Source organism: Mytilus edulis, chromosome 14 (genome assembly GCF_963676685.1).
Source record: "Mytilus edulis chromosome 14, xbMytEdul2.2, whole genome shotgun sequence".
NCBI lineage: Eukaryota > Metazoa > Mollusca > Bivalvia > Mytilida > Mytilidae > Mytilus > Mytilus edulis.
In genome coordinates, this window is record NC_092357.1 from 67,357,357 (window position 1) to 67,377,661 (window position 20,305).

Genomic DNA, 20,305 nt, shown 5'->3' on the forward strand with positions numbered 1-20,305 from the left:
TTTTGTATGGAAAAGTCTAGAGAAAATTTGGGAAAAGGGAAGTCACTCTCAATTCATTCCAGGAAGAAATTTATTGGGAAACAAAATGACTTCAATGACAGATCTGATATTTGTTTTTCTTCTTTTGTCTTGTCACACATTTGCATTTAGTGTAAGAGGTATGCAAATGTACTCTAGTTAACAACTTTATCATGTCAACCCTTTATTTAAGATAAAAGACAGCAGTTGACACTTTTGATTTTTATGATATTTTAGATTTATATTATAAATAAAATTAAGGGTGATAAAGGTGCAAGACGATCCCTGATTTTTGATAAATATTTCATTTTGGGGCATGACTGACTTGAGGCCATGTAGACTTGGGTCAAATTGTTTTTTGGACGAATCATCTTTCGGCCAGATTGATGCTAGATGTTTATATATCTGAATTATATAGTTGTTAATGTCTTTGTTATTTTGGTCTCTTGTGGACAGTTGTCTCATTGGCAATCATACCACATCTTCTTTTTTATATTGATAAACAATAAAACATGTTAATGAAACATGTAAAAAATAACAAAAACTTTAAAAATGTTAAAGTAATTATATATTCTACTTCTATGTGGTTAATCTGCAGTCGAAATTTCCATAACGCAGATATACTGTGAGTGTGTGTCAATATTCAATGAATATTATATTAATTTATTCTGTTTATAGAATTACAGACGAGACTGGGTCAGGTACAAAATGAGAGACTGCTTCATCAATTAAACGAGAGACTGATCATCCATGGTGGCAGGAACGGAGAGTGTCATGTTGTGGGATACAATGCTGGTTGTTGTCAACATGTAGAACTAGATGAAGTTGATCTAAACAGTACAGGTAACCATGGCAATTTTGTTATTTAGTTTTTAATCTGTATCATAGTGACATTTTTTTATGTATCTATAATACTAAAATTACGAGGTCCAATTTGTCAGCCGTCATCGGGTAAAAACGACAAATCAAAGAATTCAACTCTATATATAACTAATATAGGACAATGGCGTAGATTAAAAATTACATCACTCCAGACCCTTTTGTTTTCCACATAATTAATATTGCCAATAATTAACAAGTTCCGGGTCGAATCCGATACCGATACCAATAGTATATTCACCTGTTAGCTATTACCTTATGGATATAAAGTACTAAATGGTGGCCCCATTGCCGGCAATGCTATTTTTAGCAATTATCTCCTTAAAAGGCACTTTTAATAAACTAATTAGGGAAAAACTGCTGTTGTCTAATTGAAGCTCGATATCTATTTGCGATTTTACCGCACTCAAATATATATTGTCCCATGGCTTTTCTTGGTGAATTTTGGGGTTTTTCACGATACCTGACGATTTCGCAGAAAAAATTCCCTAATTTTGAGCAACATAAAAAAAAAATTTCCGGCCCTTCATACTAAACGTTTAAGGACAGATTTGTGCTTGCATGAAACTTCATTCATAATGCAGCTAAATTGCTTTCCAGAAGAAAAATATATAAAAGATATAACAACCAATCACAGAGAGCCATCTATTTTTATCTCTATGTCATGTTCCCTTCATAAAATTGCTGCGCCCATGTACTTTTATTTGGTACATTGTAGTTTTATTCAGCAATCAGCAAGACTTTCTAAGATAACTAATATAGGACAATGCTGTTGATTAAAAAATACTTCATTCCTGGATAGTCAGGACCTTTTGTTTTCCAAATAATTAATATTACCAATAATTGATAAGTTCCAGGTCGACAGGTTCAAACAGAAAGATTTGAAAGCAGAGAAAATATTGTATCTTATAACATGTATAATCGACATGACTTTATCAGATGACAATACTAATTACTAAAATAAGGCTTAGGCATAGTTATATACTTTAATTCAGTCACGGACCCGCGATATCACGGGTGTGTACTTGTAAAATATAAGTTTACCATACATGCAATTATTGCTACATGTATCTTATTGTCAAAATAGACATCACACTTAATTCTGAAACATGTAAATGAACCAAAATAAAAAAAAAATTACAACAAAGTCCAGAAGTTCCTCATATGATATCGTTTATAGAATCATAGACCAGACCACTTCAACACTTCCAGAACAAGAGATTGTTGCCAGCGTGAACACCATGAAATGGATTTAAACAGTACAGTTAAAGAAGTTTCTCACTTGGGACTGGTACAAATATTCTATCTTTATTTCATTGTTCTCATACAAATAAAACAAAAACATTATTTTTATTTTTATTGTTTTAGCTCAAATATAACAAGTTTGATTAATACATTGTATAACACCTTATAAAATGCAAAGTAAAGCAACAAAACAAAGCCTCTAAAAGAGAACAAAAACAACTCCTCATTGCAGGATAGACTGCACCTACCCTCTATATGCCTCTCTTTATTTTTCAGTGTGTGTCAATATGACATATTTACCAACAGAATATGGTATTTCTCTCACTCTGACTATTGATGGGAGAGCCTTAATCAATGAAACAGTTTCTGGTAAGCATTGAAGTGGTATATGATTAAGGGTCTGGATGGGGGGGGGGGGGGGGGGGGGGCTTCATTTCTGTATTGTTTAATTTTTATACCAATTGTCCTTATTATACCCCAGGCAACGAAGTTGCGGAGGGTATAATGTTTTTGACCTGTCTGTCCATCCGTCTGTCAGTCCGTCAGTCCTCTTTCTTGTCATCCCAACTCCTCTGATACCACACAACAGAATTTGGTGAAACCTTTTTGGATAATAAGGACATACTATATGCAGATGTGCAAATCTACAGGAAATTACGATTCCATTTTTTTTTCTAGGAGTTACATCCCTTTGAACTTATTTGCTTCAATATACTACTGCAACAGTTTGTCATCTCAACTCCTCTGAAACCACACAACAGAATTTCATGAAACCTTTTTAGATGATAAGGACATACTATGCAGATGTGCATATCAACAGAAAATGATAATTAAATTTGTTTTCTTACACAATTTGTTTTTCTTACGGTTATTTTATTTCTCCAGTGACAATGTGGGGACGTGGGGTATGTGAGAGTGCTTACTAAGGTATTTTAATTCATTATACTTTTCCCATTATTCTTTATTCTTTATATTTAAGCATCTCATTATTCTTGTTTGTTTTTTATTTTAGTCAACTTTTCTCTTTTCTGTTAATCCTCATAATTGAATGTCTCCAAAAGAATACTATATTCAATTCTACTTGATTGAGGTTATTTATGCATAGGGATTTCTTTAAAAATTGGATCAAATCCCTCTCAAATCATTTAATGATGATGATAATTGGCTGTTTAACGTCCCCCCCCCCCCCCCCATTATGTATATATACAATGTGTGGTAAAGATCAATTAGAACAATAAACAACACAAGTTAATAACCCAAAAAGTCACCACAAATATACTAAGCATTAAGTAATACATTAATATATTACAAACAAAGACTATCAAAATTGCAGCATTATATTCCAGACTGTTAATCATGCTAATTGTTGAAGTTTAAGCTTTTTTTATTATGGTAAATCTAGAAATTGCATTGTCTGAAAAAAATTAACAAGTGTTACTTTCATTTATTAATAGCCCTGGTTTGAAACCACTGCTGGTAAACTGTTGGTAGCCAAATTTACATTTATCATCAACAGTATTCAGTGCTTCAATAAATTCAGAAACTATTAAGATAGTAACTTATAAAATTGAGAATGGAAATGGGGAATGTGCCAAAGAGACAACAACCCGACCATATAAAAAAACAACAGCAGAAGGTCACCAACAGGTCTTCAATGTAGCGAGAAATTCCAGCAACCGGAGGCAGCCCTTTATAGCTTGTTGTTCGGTGTGAGCTAAGGCTCCGTGTTGAAGGCCGTACTTTAACCTATAATGGTTTACTTTTTAAATTGTTATTTGTATGGAGAGTTGTCTCATTGGCACTCACACCACATCTTCCTATATCTAGTTCAGTGATAATGAACGCCATACTAATTTCCAAATTGTACACAAGAAACTAAAATTAAAATAATACAAGACTAACAAAGGCCAGAGGCTCCTGACTTGGGACAGGCGCAAAAATGCGGCGGGGTTAAACATGTTTGTGAGATCTCAACCCTCCCCCTATACCTCTAGCCAATGTAGAAAAGTAAACGCATAACAATACGCACATTAAAATTCAGTTCAAGAGAAGTCTGAGTCTGATGTCAGAAGATGTAACCAAAGAAAATAAACAAAATGACAATAATACATAAATAACAACAGACTACTAGCAGTTAACTGACATGCCAGCTCCAGACTTCAATTAAACTGACTGACAGATTATGATTTAGCTACATTCTGTGCAAGGGCTGTATAGCCAGTCAAGGTCGTTAAAAACTTCCATCGTCAGTAAGGCTATTTTGGATGTAATTAGATAGTATTAATTTTTTATCTAAGTTTTTGTTTCTGACTTTGACCTTCATTCTATCTATTTTTAGCTAAGAATCCTCCAGCATTATGTGCAGAACTACCATACACCAAGAAATTAGCCAGTTTGTGCCTGAAATTCTTCAACCTTGACCTTTCTAACTCAACATTTAGTGGATGTGTAAAAATCATTATAGATCTGGCATACATTTCTATAGCAGACTACGAACTTGGCTGTTTCAAGATTCCACCAAAAGGTCAAAGATCAAAGATCCTTACACAAAATCAATGGTCAGGTTCCATGAAAAAGATAAATCTGAAGCCATCCCCCTTGGATGACATCAATGAGAATCCAATATTGACCTTTGAGAAGACCAATCAGATTGCAATTGAGAAGGTCAAATCAATGTGGATTAAAGACAAAGTTAACAGGAGATTTACATAATTTACAAACATTTTTGAATTCATCTAAATAACTTATAAAATGTTATAATAGGAGGAAAAATAGGGCCAGATTTTACACAATATGATGTGATACTTTTTAAGAAAATGTCAGAAGATACATGTTGCTTTAAAAAGGCAAGAATTATGACTGTATTTGAAATATTATAAGAAACTTGTCATCTGGTCAATTTCTAATTTCAAAGATTTTATCATTAGATTTTTTGCAAGAGAAATCTGATAGTCAATGCTCAATGTCTCATTACCTTGACAATTTCAGGGTTCAGTGATCTTTATATTTTTATGCCCCACCTACGATAGTAGAGGGGCATTATGTTTTCTGGTCTGTGCCTCCGTTCGTTCGTTCGTCCGTCTGTGCGTCCGTCTGTGCGTCCGTTCGCTTCAGGTTAAAGTTTTTGGTCAAGGTAGTTTTTGAAGAAGTTGAAGTCCAATCAACTTGAAACTTAGTACACATGTTCCCCATGATATGATCTTTCGAATTTTAATGCCACATTATAGTTTTGACCCCAATTTCATGGTCCACTGAACATAGAAAATGATAGTGCAAAGTTCAGGTTTAAGTTTTTGGTCAAGGTAGTTTTTGATAAAGTTAAAGTTACATCAACTTGAAACTTAGTACACATGTTCCCTATGATATGATCTTTGTAATTATAATTCCAAATTATAAGTTTGACCCCAATTTCACGGTCCACTGAACATAGAAAATGATAGTGCGAGTGGGGCATCCGTGTACTATGGACACATTCTTGTTTTTTCAAGGGGTACAATCAAAATCACGTGATGGATATACACACACCGGAAGTTACAGTCTAACTCGCCGCTTGAAAGGTTAGTAGTTGCATTTTCTTGTTTATATCAATTAAATTTTGATTAATAAGTTGGCACACCGAATGTCGGATAGTTTGTAGTTTTAAAATACACAATTGTTTTTGCTAGAAAGCGTGCAGTTATTGCAAACACTTCGACGGTGAAATTTTGGAACTGTGTCGAAGTGTTCGCATTAACTGCACGCTTTCCAGAAAGGATAATTGTGTATTTCAAAACTAGATAGTATCCTACATTCGGTGCACTACCTTATTTATTAAATTTTATTGATATAAACAAGTAAATACGACTACTTACCTTTCAAGCGGTCTACTCGACTGTTACTTCCGGTGTGTGTATATCCATCACATGATTTTGATTGTACCCCTTGTTTTTGTCTCGTCTTGGGAGCCTCAGTAGGTGAGTGGTATAAGTAGTCCTACATCAGACTCGGACTTCTCTTCAACTGAGTTTTACTATGCGGATTGTTGTGCATTTGTTTTTTCTACATTAGCTAGAGGTATAGAGGGAGGGTTGAGATCTCATAAACATGTTAAACCCTGTCACATTTTTGTGTCTATCCCAAGTCAGGAGCCTCTGTTAGTCTTGTATGATTTTTAATTTTAGTTTCTTGTATATAATTCAGAGTTTAGTATGACGTCCATTATCACTGAACTAGTAACCTATTTGTTTCGGGGCCAGCTGAAGGACTCCTCCGAGTGCGGGAGTTTCTCGCTGCATTGAAGACCCATTGGTAGCCTTCAGCTGTTGTCTGTTCTATGGTCGGGTGTGTTGTCTCTTTGACTCATTCCTCATTTCCATTTTCAATTTAATCATCTGTATTACTTGTCTGTCAACACTAAAGTTGTGAATTTTGAATCTCGCACATGATAGGAGCGCTTATCTACAATCTTAATGGATAAGGATTATCAGTGTTTCTACCAAAGGAGGGTGTTTCTCTCCAGGTTTCTTCACTTATAAAAACTGATCTCCACAAGCAAAAAAAAAAAACGTATTGACCACCTCTTTTTGAGAAATCTGTTCAGTATGACAGCTGTTTTCCTTTTTTAGCTTTTGATTTTAAGATTTGAATTTTACTTGGAGTTCAGCATTTTTTGTAAAACCTGAAAACTATTTGAATAATTTTGTATACATTCTGTTGTTTATGCCATATGTTGTGAATGTTCGTTTTGGGAATGATCTCAGGGGTAGATTCCTATTGGATAGTGCCCCTTCAGTTTGAGTTTAATTGTTTTTGGCACTTATCAATCTGCTGGTTTTCTCTTTTGAATTCTTTTACGTTTTGTCATGCTAAATGTTTTATAGCTTACTACATGGTATGAGTTTTACTCATAGTTGACTTATTAGATGTTTCAATCTGACTTCTTTGGTATATGACAGATAGTTGTCTCATTGGCAATCATACTACATCTTCTTACTTTTATATAAAACACATCAGTACAGACTAAGGGACTTTACATCTTTCCTTAATGACATAGGTTCAAGGGCTTTCATTCAATTTTTTTTATTTTCATAAATGATTTCCCTTTGTTATATATTATATGTATACTTTATTAGCTCACCTGGCCCAAAGGGCCAAGTGAGCTTTTCCCATCACTTCGCGTCCGTCGTCTGTTGTCGTCGTCTGTCGTCGTTAACTTTTACAAAAATCTTCTCCTCGGAAACTACTGAGCCAAATTAAACAAACTTGGCCACAATCATCATTGGGGTATCTAGTTTAAAAAATGTGTCCAGTGACCAGGCCAATCAACCAAGATGGCCACCATGGCTTAATATAGAAAATAGGGGTAAAATGCAGTTTTTGGCTTATAACTCAAAAACCAAAGCATTTAGAGCAAATCTGACTGAGTAAAATTGTTTATCAGGTCAAGATCTATCTGCCCTGAAATTTTCAGATGAATCGGACAACCCGTTGTTGGGTTGCTGCCCCTGAATTGGTAATTATAAGGAAATTTTGCTGTTTTTGGTTATTATCTTGAATATTATTATAGATAGAGATAAACTGTAAACAGCAAAAATGTTAAGCAAAGTAAGATTTACAAATAAGTCAACATGACCGAAATGGTCAATTGACCTCCTAAGGAGTTATTGTCCTTTATAGTCAATTTTTAACAATTTTCATAAAATTTGTAAATTTTTATTAACATTTTCTACTAAAACTACTGGGCTAAGTTCATTATAGATGGAGATAATTGTAAGCAGCAAGACTGTTTAGTAAAGTTAGATGTACAAACACATCAACATCACCAAAACACAATTTTGTCATGAATCCATCTGCTTCCTTTGTTTAATATTCACATAGACCAATGTGAGTGACACAGGCTCTTTAGAGCCTCTAGTTTTACTTGTTATGCATAATTAAAAATTTATATTCAATAAATGTATGATAAACTGAGAGTAGGATGAAAGATAAAAAAATAACATTTCATGTATTGATATCCAATGTCACTGTAATCTATATGAATATATCACCATATACTTTTTTTTTAAATACTGGTAAAGATTGCATTCATCCAATCAAAACCCTTATGGGACTGGTTTGATGCAGCATTTTCTCTACTTTTTAGAGCACAAAAACATAATGCATTTAGTGAATATTCTTTACATTTATCTGTGTATGTGCTCTGACAGCAATTTATCAATAAAATATGAAATATATACTCAAATATTCAAGGGAACAAGAACGTGTATATGTATGACATATCTTATCAAAAACTATTTTATTGAAATTACATAAGATGTGAAATTATAATTATGCAGAGGTAAATTTAAACGGCCTTAGAAAATTAGTTAAGGGAAACACTGAAGCATGACTGGACCTGGCCCCCTCTTTATCAGTCAGTGGGCATATCTTATGAAAATTTCTGGATCCGCCACTGTTATGGATAAAGAAAGATAAAAATTCCTCAATTGCTAAATGCAATGCAAAGTTTAATCTGTAGTATACTTCACACTGCAAAATGAATGCAATCTTTACCTTCAGTGTTCACTTAACACTTTAATTGTAAATGTGTCAGTGCTAATACAAATTGTGTATTTATTTAACTTTTTCTGTAGTATTTACCAGATAATATAGAAATAAAAATTGTAGACTTGTTTCATGCGGCATTTCTTAAATAATTTCTATTTTGATAGATATTTGATGCAAATTGACTAAAAATCAGTATATGCTAGTAGTTTTGTAAAACTACCCATAAAAAAGAAGATGAGGTATGATTGCCAATGAGACAACTCTCCACAAGAGACCAAAATGACACAGAAATTAACAACTATAGGTCACTGTATGGCCTTCAATAATGCCCATTGCAACAGCAAAGCAAATACTGCATTGTCAGCTATAAAAGCCCCCGAAATGACCATGTAAAACAATTCAAACGAGAAAACTAACGCCCTTATCTATGTTCATAAAATGAACGAAAAACAAATATTTAACACATAAACAAACGACAACCACTGAATGCTTTCATGTTGATTCGGCCCCACGTCGATCCACCCAAGTCGATCCGTCCCACGTTGATCCGGCCAATATTTGAAGTCCATCCAGCCCAAATGAAAAAAATATATTTATAAGGAAAAAAATATATATAAATAGTAATTCATAAATGTTTAAGAATTTTACTATAATGTGAAAGATATACGTTAAAAAAATGTCCTTTGACAAATATCAAGTTGTCTTTAGATGTCTTAGATGAGTATAAAGCAAGTACTAGGTTGATTATGTTTTCATAACAAGTCTTTGAAGATTATTGGGTATAATTATAATTAAAACCTATATATAACAGAATTTAAAACAATCAACAGACATCAACAATAATCAGCAGTAATTAGCATTTTCTTTCAATTGACTGTGATCTTAACAAGTCTTTTAGCCTGTGTAATAACAAATAGTTACATACACAACGATACAATATAAAAAAGAATATGTTGTATGATTGCCAAAGAGACAACTGTCCACAAGAGACCAAAATGACACAGACATTAACAACTATAGGTCACAATACGGCCTTCAACAATGAGCAAAGCCCATACCGCATAGTCAGCTATAAAAGGCTCCGATAAGACAATGTAAAACAATTCAAACGAGAAAACTAACAGCCTTATTTACATAAAAAGCCGATCCCCAAGCGTATACATACAAACTTTTTTTATGTACACAGAACTATTCAAAACATTGTCAACTTTAAAAAATATATATTGACAAGTGGTCAGTATGCTGGAGTTTCTTATCGACAACATATTTTTTGAGTTTGGAGATAGACTTTTTCAACAAATTGTCGGCATTCCTATGGGAACGAACTGCGCGCCTCTCCTTGTTGACCTCTTATTTTCATATGAATCGGAGTTCCTTCAGACATTTGTCAAAAACAAGAAGATCAAAGAAGCCAGGTTATTTAATTTCACTTTCAGATATATTGATGATGTTCTTTCCATTAACAATCCGAACTTTTCTGATTGGGTTCCATTAATATATCCACCAGAACTAGACATTAAAGAGACAACAGACACGGCTTCCTCCGCCTCATTTTTAGCTCACCTGGCCTAAAAGGCCATGTGAGCTTTTCTCATCTTTTGGCGTCCGTCGTCGTCGTCTGTCGTCGTTAACAATTTTTCAAACATCTTCTCCTCTGAAACTACTAAATGGATTTGAATGAAACTTAGCATGATTGTTCCTTAGATTATCCTGCACAAAGTGTGTGCTTCGATTTTTGATCCGTCAAAAAACATGGCCGCCGTTACTTAAAATAGAACATAATGGTCAAATGCAGTTTTTGGCTTATATCTCAAAAACGAAAGCATTTAGAGCAAAAACAGACATCAACAATAATTAGCAGTAATGAGCATTTTCTTTCAATTGACTGTGATCTTAACAAGTCTTTTAGCCTGTGTAATAACAAATAGTTACATACACAACGATACAATATAAAAAAGAATATGTGGTATGATTGCCAAAGAGACAACTGTCCACAAGAGACCAAAATGACACAGACATTAACAACTATAGGTCACAATACGGCCTTCAACAATGAGCAAAGCCCATACCGCATAGTCAGCTATAAAAGGCTCCGATAAGACAATGTAAAACAATTCAAACGAGAAAACTAACAGCCTTATTTACATAAAAAGCCGATCCCCAAGCTTATACATACAAACTTTTTTTTATGTACACAGAACTATTCAAAACATTGTCAACTTTAAAAAATATATAATATTGACAAGTGGTCAGTATGCTGGAGTTTCTTATCGACAACATATTTGTTGAGTTTGGAGATAGACTTTTTCAACAAATTGTCGGCATTCCTATGGGAACGAACTGCGCGCCTCTCCTTGTTGACCTCTTATTTTCATATGAATCGGAGTTCCTTCAGACATTTGTCAAAAACAAGAAGATCAAAGAAGCCAGGTTATTTAATTTCACTTTCAGATATATTGATGATGTTCTTTCCATTAACAATCCGAACTTTTCTGATTGGGTTCCATTAATATATCCACCAGAACTAGACATTAAAGAGACAACAGACACGGCTTCCTCCGCCTCATTTTTAGCTCACCTGGCCTAAAAGGCCATGTGAGCTTTTCCCATCACTTGGCGTCCGTCGTCGTCGTCGTCGTCGTCGTCTGTCGTCGTTAACAATTTTTCAAACATCTTCTCCTCTGAAACTACTGAATGGATTTGAATGAAACTTAGCATGATTGTTCCTTAGATTATCCTGCACAAAGTGTGTGCTTCGATTTTTGATCCGTCAAAAAACATGACCGCCGTTACTTAAAATAGAACATAGGGGTCAAATGCAGTTTTTGTCTTATATCTCAAAAACGAAAGCATTTAGAGCAAATCTGAAATGGGGGTAAAAATGTTCATTAGGTCAAGATCTATCAGCCCTGAAATTTTCAGATGAATCAAACAAACCATTGTTGGGTTGCTGCCCCTTAATTGGTAATTTTAAGGAAATTTTGCAGTTTTTGGTCATTATCTTGAATATTATTATAGATAAAGATAAACTGTAAACAGCAAAAATGATCAGCAAAGTAAGATCTACAAATAAGTTAATATGACCAAAATTGTCAATTGATCCCTTAAGGGGTTATTGTCCTTTAATGACAATTTTTCACAATTTGTTCATCACATTTGCTAACTTTAAAAAATCTTCTCCTCTGAAACTACTGAATGGATTTGGATGAAACTTAGCATGATTGTTTCTTAGATTATCCTGCACAAAGTGTGTGCTTCGATTTTTGATCCGTCAAAAAACATGGCCGCCGTTACTTAAAATAGAACATAGGGGTCAAATGCAGTTTTTGGCTTATATCTCAAAAACGAAAGCATTTAGAGCAAATCTGACATGGGGGTAAAAATGTTCATTAGGTCAAGATCTATCAGCCCTGAAATTTTCAGATGAATCAAACAAACCATTGTTGGATTTCTGCCACTTAATTGGTAATTTTAAGGAAATTTTGCAGTTTTTGGTCATTATCTTGAATATTATTATAGATAAAGATAAACTGTAAACAGCAAAAATGATCAGCAAAGTAAGATCTACAAATAAGTTAAATATGATCAAAATTGTCAATTGACCCCTTAAGGAGTTATTGTCCTTTAATGACAATTTTTCACAATTTGTTCATCATATTTGCTAACTTTAAAAAATCTTCTCCTCTAAAACTACTAAACCAAATTCAACCAAACTTCAACTGAATGATCAGTAGGGTGTATAAAATAAAGTTTATTCTTTATTTTTTATTTCGTCAAAAAACATGGCCGTCATGGCTAAAAATAGAACACAGTGTAAAATGCAGTTTTTGGCTTATATCTCGAAAACTCCAGCATTTAGAGCAAATAAGACAAGAAGTTAAAGTATTTATTAGGTCAAGGTCTTCCTGTCCTGAAATTTTCAGCCGAATTGGGTAACTGGTTTTTCAGGTATAATGCCCCTGAATTGATGATTTTAAAGAAATTTTGCAGTTTTTGGTTATTATCTTGAATATTATTATAGATACAGATAAACTGTTTATAGCAAAAATGTTAAGCAAAGTAAGATCTACAAATAAGTCAATTTGACCAAAATTGTCAATTGACCCCTTAAGGAGTTATTGCCCTTTAAAGACTTTTTTCACAATTTGTTCATCATGTTGACTTACTTTAAAAAATCTTCTCCTTTGAAACTGCTGTATCAATTTCAGCCAAACTTAGGCTAAATGAGTTTCAGAGTATCTAGTATAAATTTTATATTTCATTTCCTTGTATGTCAGAAACATAGCTCCTATGGCTAAAATAGAACATAGGAGAAAATGATTTTTTTTTGGCTTTTGAAGAAAAGAGGACGATTCAAAGAACATTTAAATAAATTGAAAAGCCAAAAAATCATTGATGAGAGATTTAACCAAAAAAATTAAGGTGAGCGATTCAGGCTCTTGAGAGCCTCTTGTTAGACTTATACCTCGAATTTGACCTACACAGTCATCTTAGTACCAGAATCTATGACAAACGAGACGATTTTGATTTTGAAATTATCAATTTCCCCCACCTTATTAGCAATGTACCAACTTCAACTGCATATGGAATATACATTTCCCAACTTGTTCGGTATTCAAGATTTTGCAGCTCCTACTCAGACTTTGTAAAACGCCACCAGTGTCTGAGCAAAAAAGTTGATGAACCAGGGGTATGTCAAAGAACGTCTCGTCCTTTTTCTAAAAAAGTTCATCGGAAGGTACCCAGAACTTGTTGATAAATATTCCGTATCAACTTCACAAATAATACACGAAGGTCTTGGAGTATAGATTTTGCGTACTGACGTTGTTTATCATCGTAATAACGTGTTATATCATTCTTTTATTTGTCTTTATTAATATTACTTTTACTGTTAAGTCTTTTTTTTAAATATCCTTTTAACGTAACTCTGTGCTTATGTATCCCATCATACTTTGAACGACAAAATTATTTTATAATGTGACTCTGTACCTATGTATCTTGTCATACTTTGAATGACAAAATTATTTTATTTATTAATATTACTTTTACTGTTAACCCACCCTTTTTTTGTGATATACATTTGACGTGACTCTGTACTTATGTATCCCGTCATACTTTGAACCACACTATTATTTTATTGATTATTATTACTTTAACAATGTTTAACTGTCAAGTCAGTTTTTGTTATATCTATTTTGCCTGACTGTATTTATGCATCACGCCATACTTTGAACGACAACATTATTCCATGTCTACCTGTGCGAATTTCAAACGCACAATTTTACACCAGTACTCAAAACCCTCCTTCCTTGATGGTTACATTTTACATAGACAAATAAAATCGTATAATATAATCAAAATGAGGATGTTAATTTGATGTATGCCTTTTTGTGCTTCTTCGTTACATTTGTTGTTTTTATAGTGATTAAGATGATAACACAATGTTGACTGCTGTACCCCTATTTTTGACATTTTTGTCGAGCCTGCAACTTTTGTTGCAGAAAGCTCGACATAGGGATAGTGATCTGGCGGCGGCTACGGCGGCGGCGTTAGCTCACTTCTTAAAAGCTTTATATTTTAGAAGGTGGAAGACCTGGATGCTTCATACTTTGTATATAGATGCTTCATGTTACGAAGTTTCCGTCAGTCACATGTCCAATGTCCTTGACCTCATTTTCATGGTTCAGTGACCATTTGAAAAAAAAGTTCAAATTTTTTGTAAAGTTGAATTCTCTCTTATTATAAGTAATAGGATAACTATATTTGATATGTGCGTACCTTGCAAGGTCCTGGTGTCTGTCAGACAGTTTTCACTTGACCTCGACCTCATTTCATGGATCAGTGATCAAGGTTAAGTTTTGGTGGTCAAGTCCATATCTCAGATACTTTAAGCAATAGGGCTAGTATATTCGGTGTATGGAAGGACTGTAAGGTGTACATGTCCAACTGGCAGGTGTCATCTGACCATGACCTCATTTTCATGGTTCAGTGGTTATAGTTAAATTTTTGTGTTTTGGTCTGTTTTTCTCATACCATATGCAATAGGTCTACTATATTTGTTGTATGGAATGATTGTTAAGTGTACATGTCTAGCGGGCAGATGTCATGTGACCTTGACCTCATTTTCATGGTTCAGTGGTCAAAGTTAAGTTTTTGAGTTTTGGTCTTTTTATCTAATGCTATATGCCATAGGTCAACTATATTTGGTGTATGGAAATATTTTATGATCTTTATGTCAGTCGAGCAGGTTTTATTTAACCGTGACCTCATTTTTACGGTTCATTGCACAGTGTTAAGTTTTTGTGTTTTGGTCTATTTTTCTTAAACTATAAGTAATGTGTCAACTATATATATTGTATAGAAGCATTGTTAGCTGTACCTGTCTGCCTGGCATGGTTCATCTGACCTGGACCTCTTTTTCAAGGTTCATTGGTCTTTGTTATCTTGGTTAATGTTAAGTTTATGTGACAGTTGTAATAAAGCTTAGCTTTATACTTAGGACTATCAACATAATATCAATGATTAGTATAGAAGGCGAGACATTTCAGCGTGTGCACTCTTGTTACCTATTGTGTCTGTTTGTTTTGTTCACTCATCGGTGACAATATAATGGAATTTGATGCGACTGTCATACAACGAGAGGTTTAGCTAGCTATAAAACCAGGTTCAATCCACCATTTTCTACATTTGAAAATGACTGTACCAAGTCAGGAATATGACAGTTCTTGTCCATTCGTTTTTGATGCGTTTTGTTATTTGATTTTGCCATTTGATTATTGACTTTCCGAATTGATTTTCCTCTGAGTTCAGTATTTTTGTGATTTTACTTTCAATTACAAAAACAAAACATGTGTTATAGAAGTCTCTGATGTTACCTTAAAAAAAATACATTTAATTATTATAACACATAACACCCAACAAAAGATCAAACTAGAAAGACCTTGTTGATTGCCTAACTTTAGTCAATATAGTTTATTCCTATTTTATTATGGGGCCGGATCGACCTTTGACCGGATCGACGTTGGCCAGATCGACTTGGGAACGATTGACTTTGGACCGAATCGACTTGGGGAGGTAACGACCGGATACCCCACTGAATTACAGGCTCCTGACTTGGATTAGACACATACATACATAATGTGGCGGGTTAAACATGTTAGCGGGATCACAACCCTCCCCTTACCTGGGACAGTACTGTATATGAAATAAATGAAAGGTTAAATGGATCATCAATAGTAGTTAAAATGACGATAGTTTTTTCCAGTGACACTAATCCATGAAACCTGCAGAATAACTAGTTGCAGTTATTTTTTCAGATTGTTTAATAGTTTTCATTAGACAAAAGCTATAGAATGCATTTACCATATGTTTAATGGGAATTTCTTTTAAACATGTGGTAAATGTTTATATGATCTATAGACACATTTTGCCCTGTTACACTTTTGTGTCTTGTACATGTTGAAAGAAGAGGATTGGGAGCTCACAAACAAAAATTTATCCCTGGCCGGTGCCACATTTTATATGTCACTGTTCTAAGTAGTAGTCTGTATTTCAGTTTTTGTCGTGGGTTGATGTCTGTTAATTTTATTTTAAAATATTGTTTTGTCTGAAATCTGGACATTGGTTTTTTTTTTTATTTGTTTCACATTTTGTCATAGCGACCTTCTGTTACTTTATTTAGCTTTATACAAACTTCAATGTCAATTCATGATTCCTTGAGTAAGCAGGACCGAAAAAGAGGGACAAAAGACACATAGGGACAGTCAAACTCATAGATCGAAAATAAACTGACAACGCTATGGCTAATAATAAAAAAAGACAAACATACAAATAATAGCACACAAGAAACAACATAGAAAACTAAAGGCTTAATAACACCAAATAATCTGCATGAATATGAAAAGTGAAAATTATGAAAAACTATAAAATCACAAAAATACTGAACTCATAGGAAAATCCAATCGGAAAGTCCATAATCACATGGCAAAATCAAACGACAAAACACATAAAAAACGAATGGACAAGAACTGTCATATTTCTAACTTGATACAGGCATTTTCAAATGTAGAAAATGGTGGATTGAACCTGGTTTTATAGCGTTAAACGTCTCACTTGTACAACAGCCGCATCAAGTTTAACAACATTGATAATGATGCGCGAACAAAACAAACAGACAAAATAGGTAAAAATGTCACAATTAAAGGTAAATAAAGAAACAGTGGCATACCAAATAACAGTGACGTGAGTTGTTCCACTGTAAATGACCTAATCACAGGTCATTTATGTTTCTGTAACAAGCTACGGACCTACAATTCAATGTAACTGGTTCCCTTATATTTTCGTTTGTTTGTTCTTGTAGTATAAATGTGCCCTATAAGTTTAACTTTTTAATTGTCATACCAGGACCGTATTTTTTTAAAAGAGCTTTCTATACGATATGGATTTGCTAATTGTTGAAGTTCTAACGGATTCCTTTAATAAGACAATATTTGTCCTTTGTTCCTATGATTAATGTTCTCCTTCTCAATCATACCGCAACTCGGTATTTCTATATTAAATATATAGATTGCATTAATGAATTTGGTAGATGCTCATTGTGCTTCTTTGCTGACTATTTGTTTTTGTTTTGTTCTAATTTAGATTGTGACAGTGATGACTGCTATACCCCTATTTTGAAAATTTTACCTATTATGTCTGTTTCGTTCACGCATCGTTGTAAATATAATGGAACATTTGAAAATGACTGTACCAAGTCAGGAATATGACAGTTGTTGTCCATTCGTTTGATGTGATTTGTCATTTTATTTTGCAATTTGATGAGATACTTTTCCGTTTTGAATTTTCTCGGAGATCAATATTTTTGTGATTTTACTTATTGTATCAAGTAATATTTTTGATCAGTTCAGTTATTGATTATCTATTTAAATATTTCAACAACAATTATATTGATGACATCATCACAATAAAAAGCAGTTTCCTTATTGATACTTGTTATATTACAGTTGTTATCCATTCGGTTGATGTGTATGAGCTTTTGATCATGCTATTTGATTAGGGACTTTCCGTTTTAAATTTTCCTTGGAGTTCAGTACTTTTGTGATTTTACTTTTTATATCACTGTAAGTCTTATAGACATCTCGATTAGAGTATATAGTTGACGATTTAAAAAGAAGTATGTTTTATTACAGAATAGTATATATTCTAGAACTTTTATCCTTCTGTGCTGCTTTGTCACAAATGTTTGTCAAAGAAAAAGATTCACAAATAGTTTTAAGTCAGGCGTTAATATATAGTAAGCGAGTCGAATCTGTAATGGAATGTGCAATGCAATGCACAAATGTGAAAAACTGCTGCTCTAGCAAGTATCATATCACTATAGGACAATGTACATTATTCTACGCTTGTTGTCCTAAAACTGAACACATGGTTGGATTAACGACACTTATAAGGAATTCAATACCAGGTAGGTCTTGTATATTTTTCTCTCTCAAATATTGTGTAAACTCATCATAGTTACAAGGATTAAATTTTGTATTTACGCCAGACGCATCAGTGACGTCCGAATCAAAAAAAGTTAAAAATAAAATAGTCAATTAAAGTACGAGGTTAAAGAGCATTGAGGACCAAAATTCCTAAAAGTTTTGCCATTTACAACTAAGGTAATCTATTCCTGAGGTAGAAAAGCCCTTGTATTTCTAAAATTTTGTACAACAGTTAATTTATAAATATGATCATATCAATGATAATTCATGTCAGAAGTGCTGACTACTGGGGCTGGTGACACCCTCGGGGAATTCAAAACTCCACTAGCAGTGGCATCGATTCAGTGGTTGTAAATAAAACTCATCATAGATACCAGAGTTAAATTTTTTTATTTGTGTAGTCAAGCTTTAAAAATATCTTAATTAAATGAGGCCACAGTTAAAAATATTTTGGTTTTTAAGTATTAAATTGAAGTATCGGGTGTTTATTAGTCTTCATGCCTATCTGATTAAAAAAAAACTTCTTCAAATCAGGACAATAAAAGAATTTGAGTAGGCAGCTTTTTTCTGGGTAGGTAGGGTTTGGGCAAACAAACCTATTCTTTTTAATGGCCTGATCTGATACTTTTCTTTTTTACCAACGAGAACATTGTTGAATACACCAATGAGATCCGACAATACTACATCATGAAAATTACAACATGGCCATGGCAGACAAGGGTCGACTCACGTCGAGAGAATATTGGAATGAATCAAAGACCTACCATGTATACCAACTTTCCCTTAAGAACATAAGTCACTATTAGACAAAAGTGAGTTATCAGTCAAAAAATGTCCTATCATTTTGACTGAAATCAAAATTTTTCAGAAAAAAATATACACAAGTAACTTCATGACTGATTTGTATCAAATAAATTACAGAAGATCTAGAAATGTTTAGAGTTGTATTGTTTTTTGGCCATTATATGTACTTGTGAAATAAAACTATTTATACCGGAAATGCTGGATAAGTTAGTAATCTATATATATATATATATATACAACTCGTCTAAACATCAACCCAACAATGTTACATCTGTAAATTTGCTTTCGAAAATTTTTGGTTCTTCCCTCGCCGGGATTCGAACCCATGCTACTGTGATATCGTGACACCAAATCGCCTGCACTGCAGCCGTACCGCTAGACCACACGACCACCTGCAGTACGCCGCTAGATTAAAACTGACGTGGAAAGGTAACACACGGCCAGCGAAAGCTCTATTTTTAGAGCCCAGGTGGTCGTGTGGTCTAGCGGGACGGCTGCAGTGCAGGCGATTTGGTGTCACGATATCACAGTAGCATGGGTTCGAATCCCGGCGAGGGAAGAACCAAAAATTTGCGAAAGCAAATTTACAGATCTAACATTGTTGGGTTGATGTTTAGACGAGTTGTATATACATTATGTACACAGCCATGTATCACCATCATTGATGGCGATCCGGTGGATACATCTGTTGTAGGGTTGTCACTGACTCAGACGTACTTATATATATATATATATATATATATATATATATATATATATATATATATATATATATATATATATATATATATATATCAGTCTAAAGATTTGCACAACGGTACTGATATAAGATGTTATAACATCTTATATCAGTACCGTTGTGCAAATCTTTAGACTGATATAATTTTTTCCTTATCTGCATAGTATCGCCTATTCTAGACGATCCGGTACATAGTAAATTTGCTGGTTGGTCGTTTTTATAGACTTTTATATATATATATATATATATACAATTCGTCTAAACATGAGCCCAACAATGTTAGATCCGTCTCAGCATATTGCGAAGACCATCGTTAATCTAGTTCTAAACAAAATTCGATCATGTCTTAGAACATATCTTAAGATGTATTTATTTACATGGCTCCATGCCTGTATATCGTGTATTTCGTTTGAATAAGACACACAAGTTGCACTCGAATAAGCAGTGTTTCACATTTCAACAACACAACAAACATACTTACAATTTTCCACTTTATTTTTGATTAGTATACTTAAAATAAATGAGCATTTCCGTTCCTTTTCTGCCTTGAGCGAAAACTGTCAAAACCTTGATAATATTTCGCTGGTCACTGGATAGCTCAATAATATTTTTT

General features: G+C 33.7%; 1 protein-coding gene across 1 annotated transcript; it reads left to right on the forward strand.

Annotated features, from left to right (window-relative positions):
- Positions 1-20: 20 nt before the first annotated feature.
- LOC139504475 (uncharacterized) lies at positions 21-5,036 on the forward strand. Its single transcript, XM_071294578.1, has 4 exons — positions 21-158; positions 697-861; positions 2,419-2,511; positions 4,481-5,036. The coding sequence occupies exons 1-4, from the start codon at positions 86-88 to the stop codon at positions 4,852-4,854; spliced, it is 705 nt and encodes a 234-aa protein (XP_071150679.1). The 5' UTR covers positions 21-85; the 3' UTR covers positions 4,855-5,036.
- Positions 5,037-20,305: the final 15,269 nt, after the last annotated feature.

Bases quoted from the DNA above. Each gene is read 5' to 3' on its own strand.
- LOC139504475 (XM_071294578.1), top strand. From the start codon at position 86: ATGACTTCAATGACAGATCTGATATTTGTTTTTCTTCTTTTGTCTTGT. The intron at 159-696 runs GTATGCAAATGT...TTCTGTTTATAG, and splicing joins ATTTGCATTTAGTGTAAGAG to AATTACAGACGAGACTGGGT. The intron at 862-2,418 runs GTAACCATGGCA...TTTATTTTTCAG, and splicing joins AGTTGATCTAAACAGTACAG to TGTGTGTCAATATGACATAT.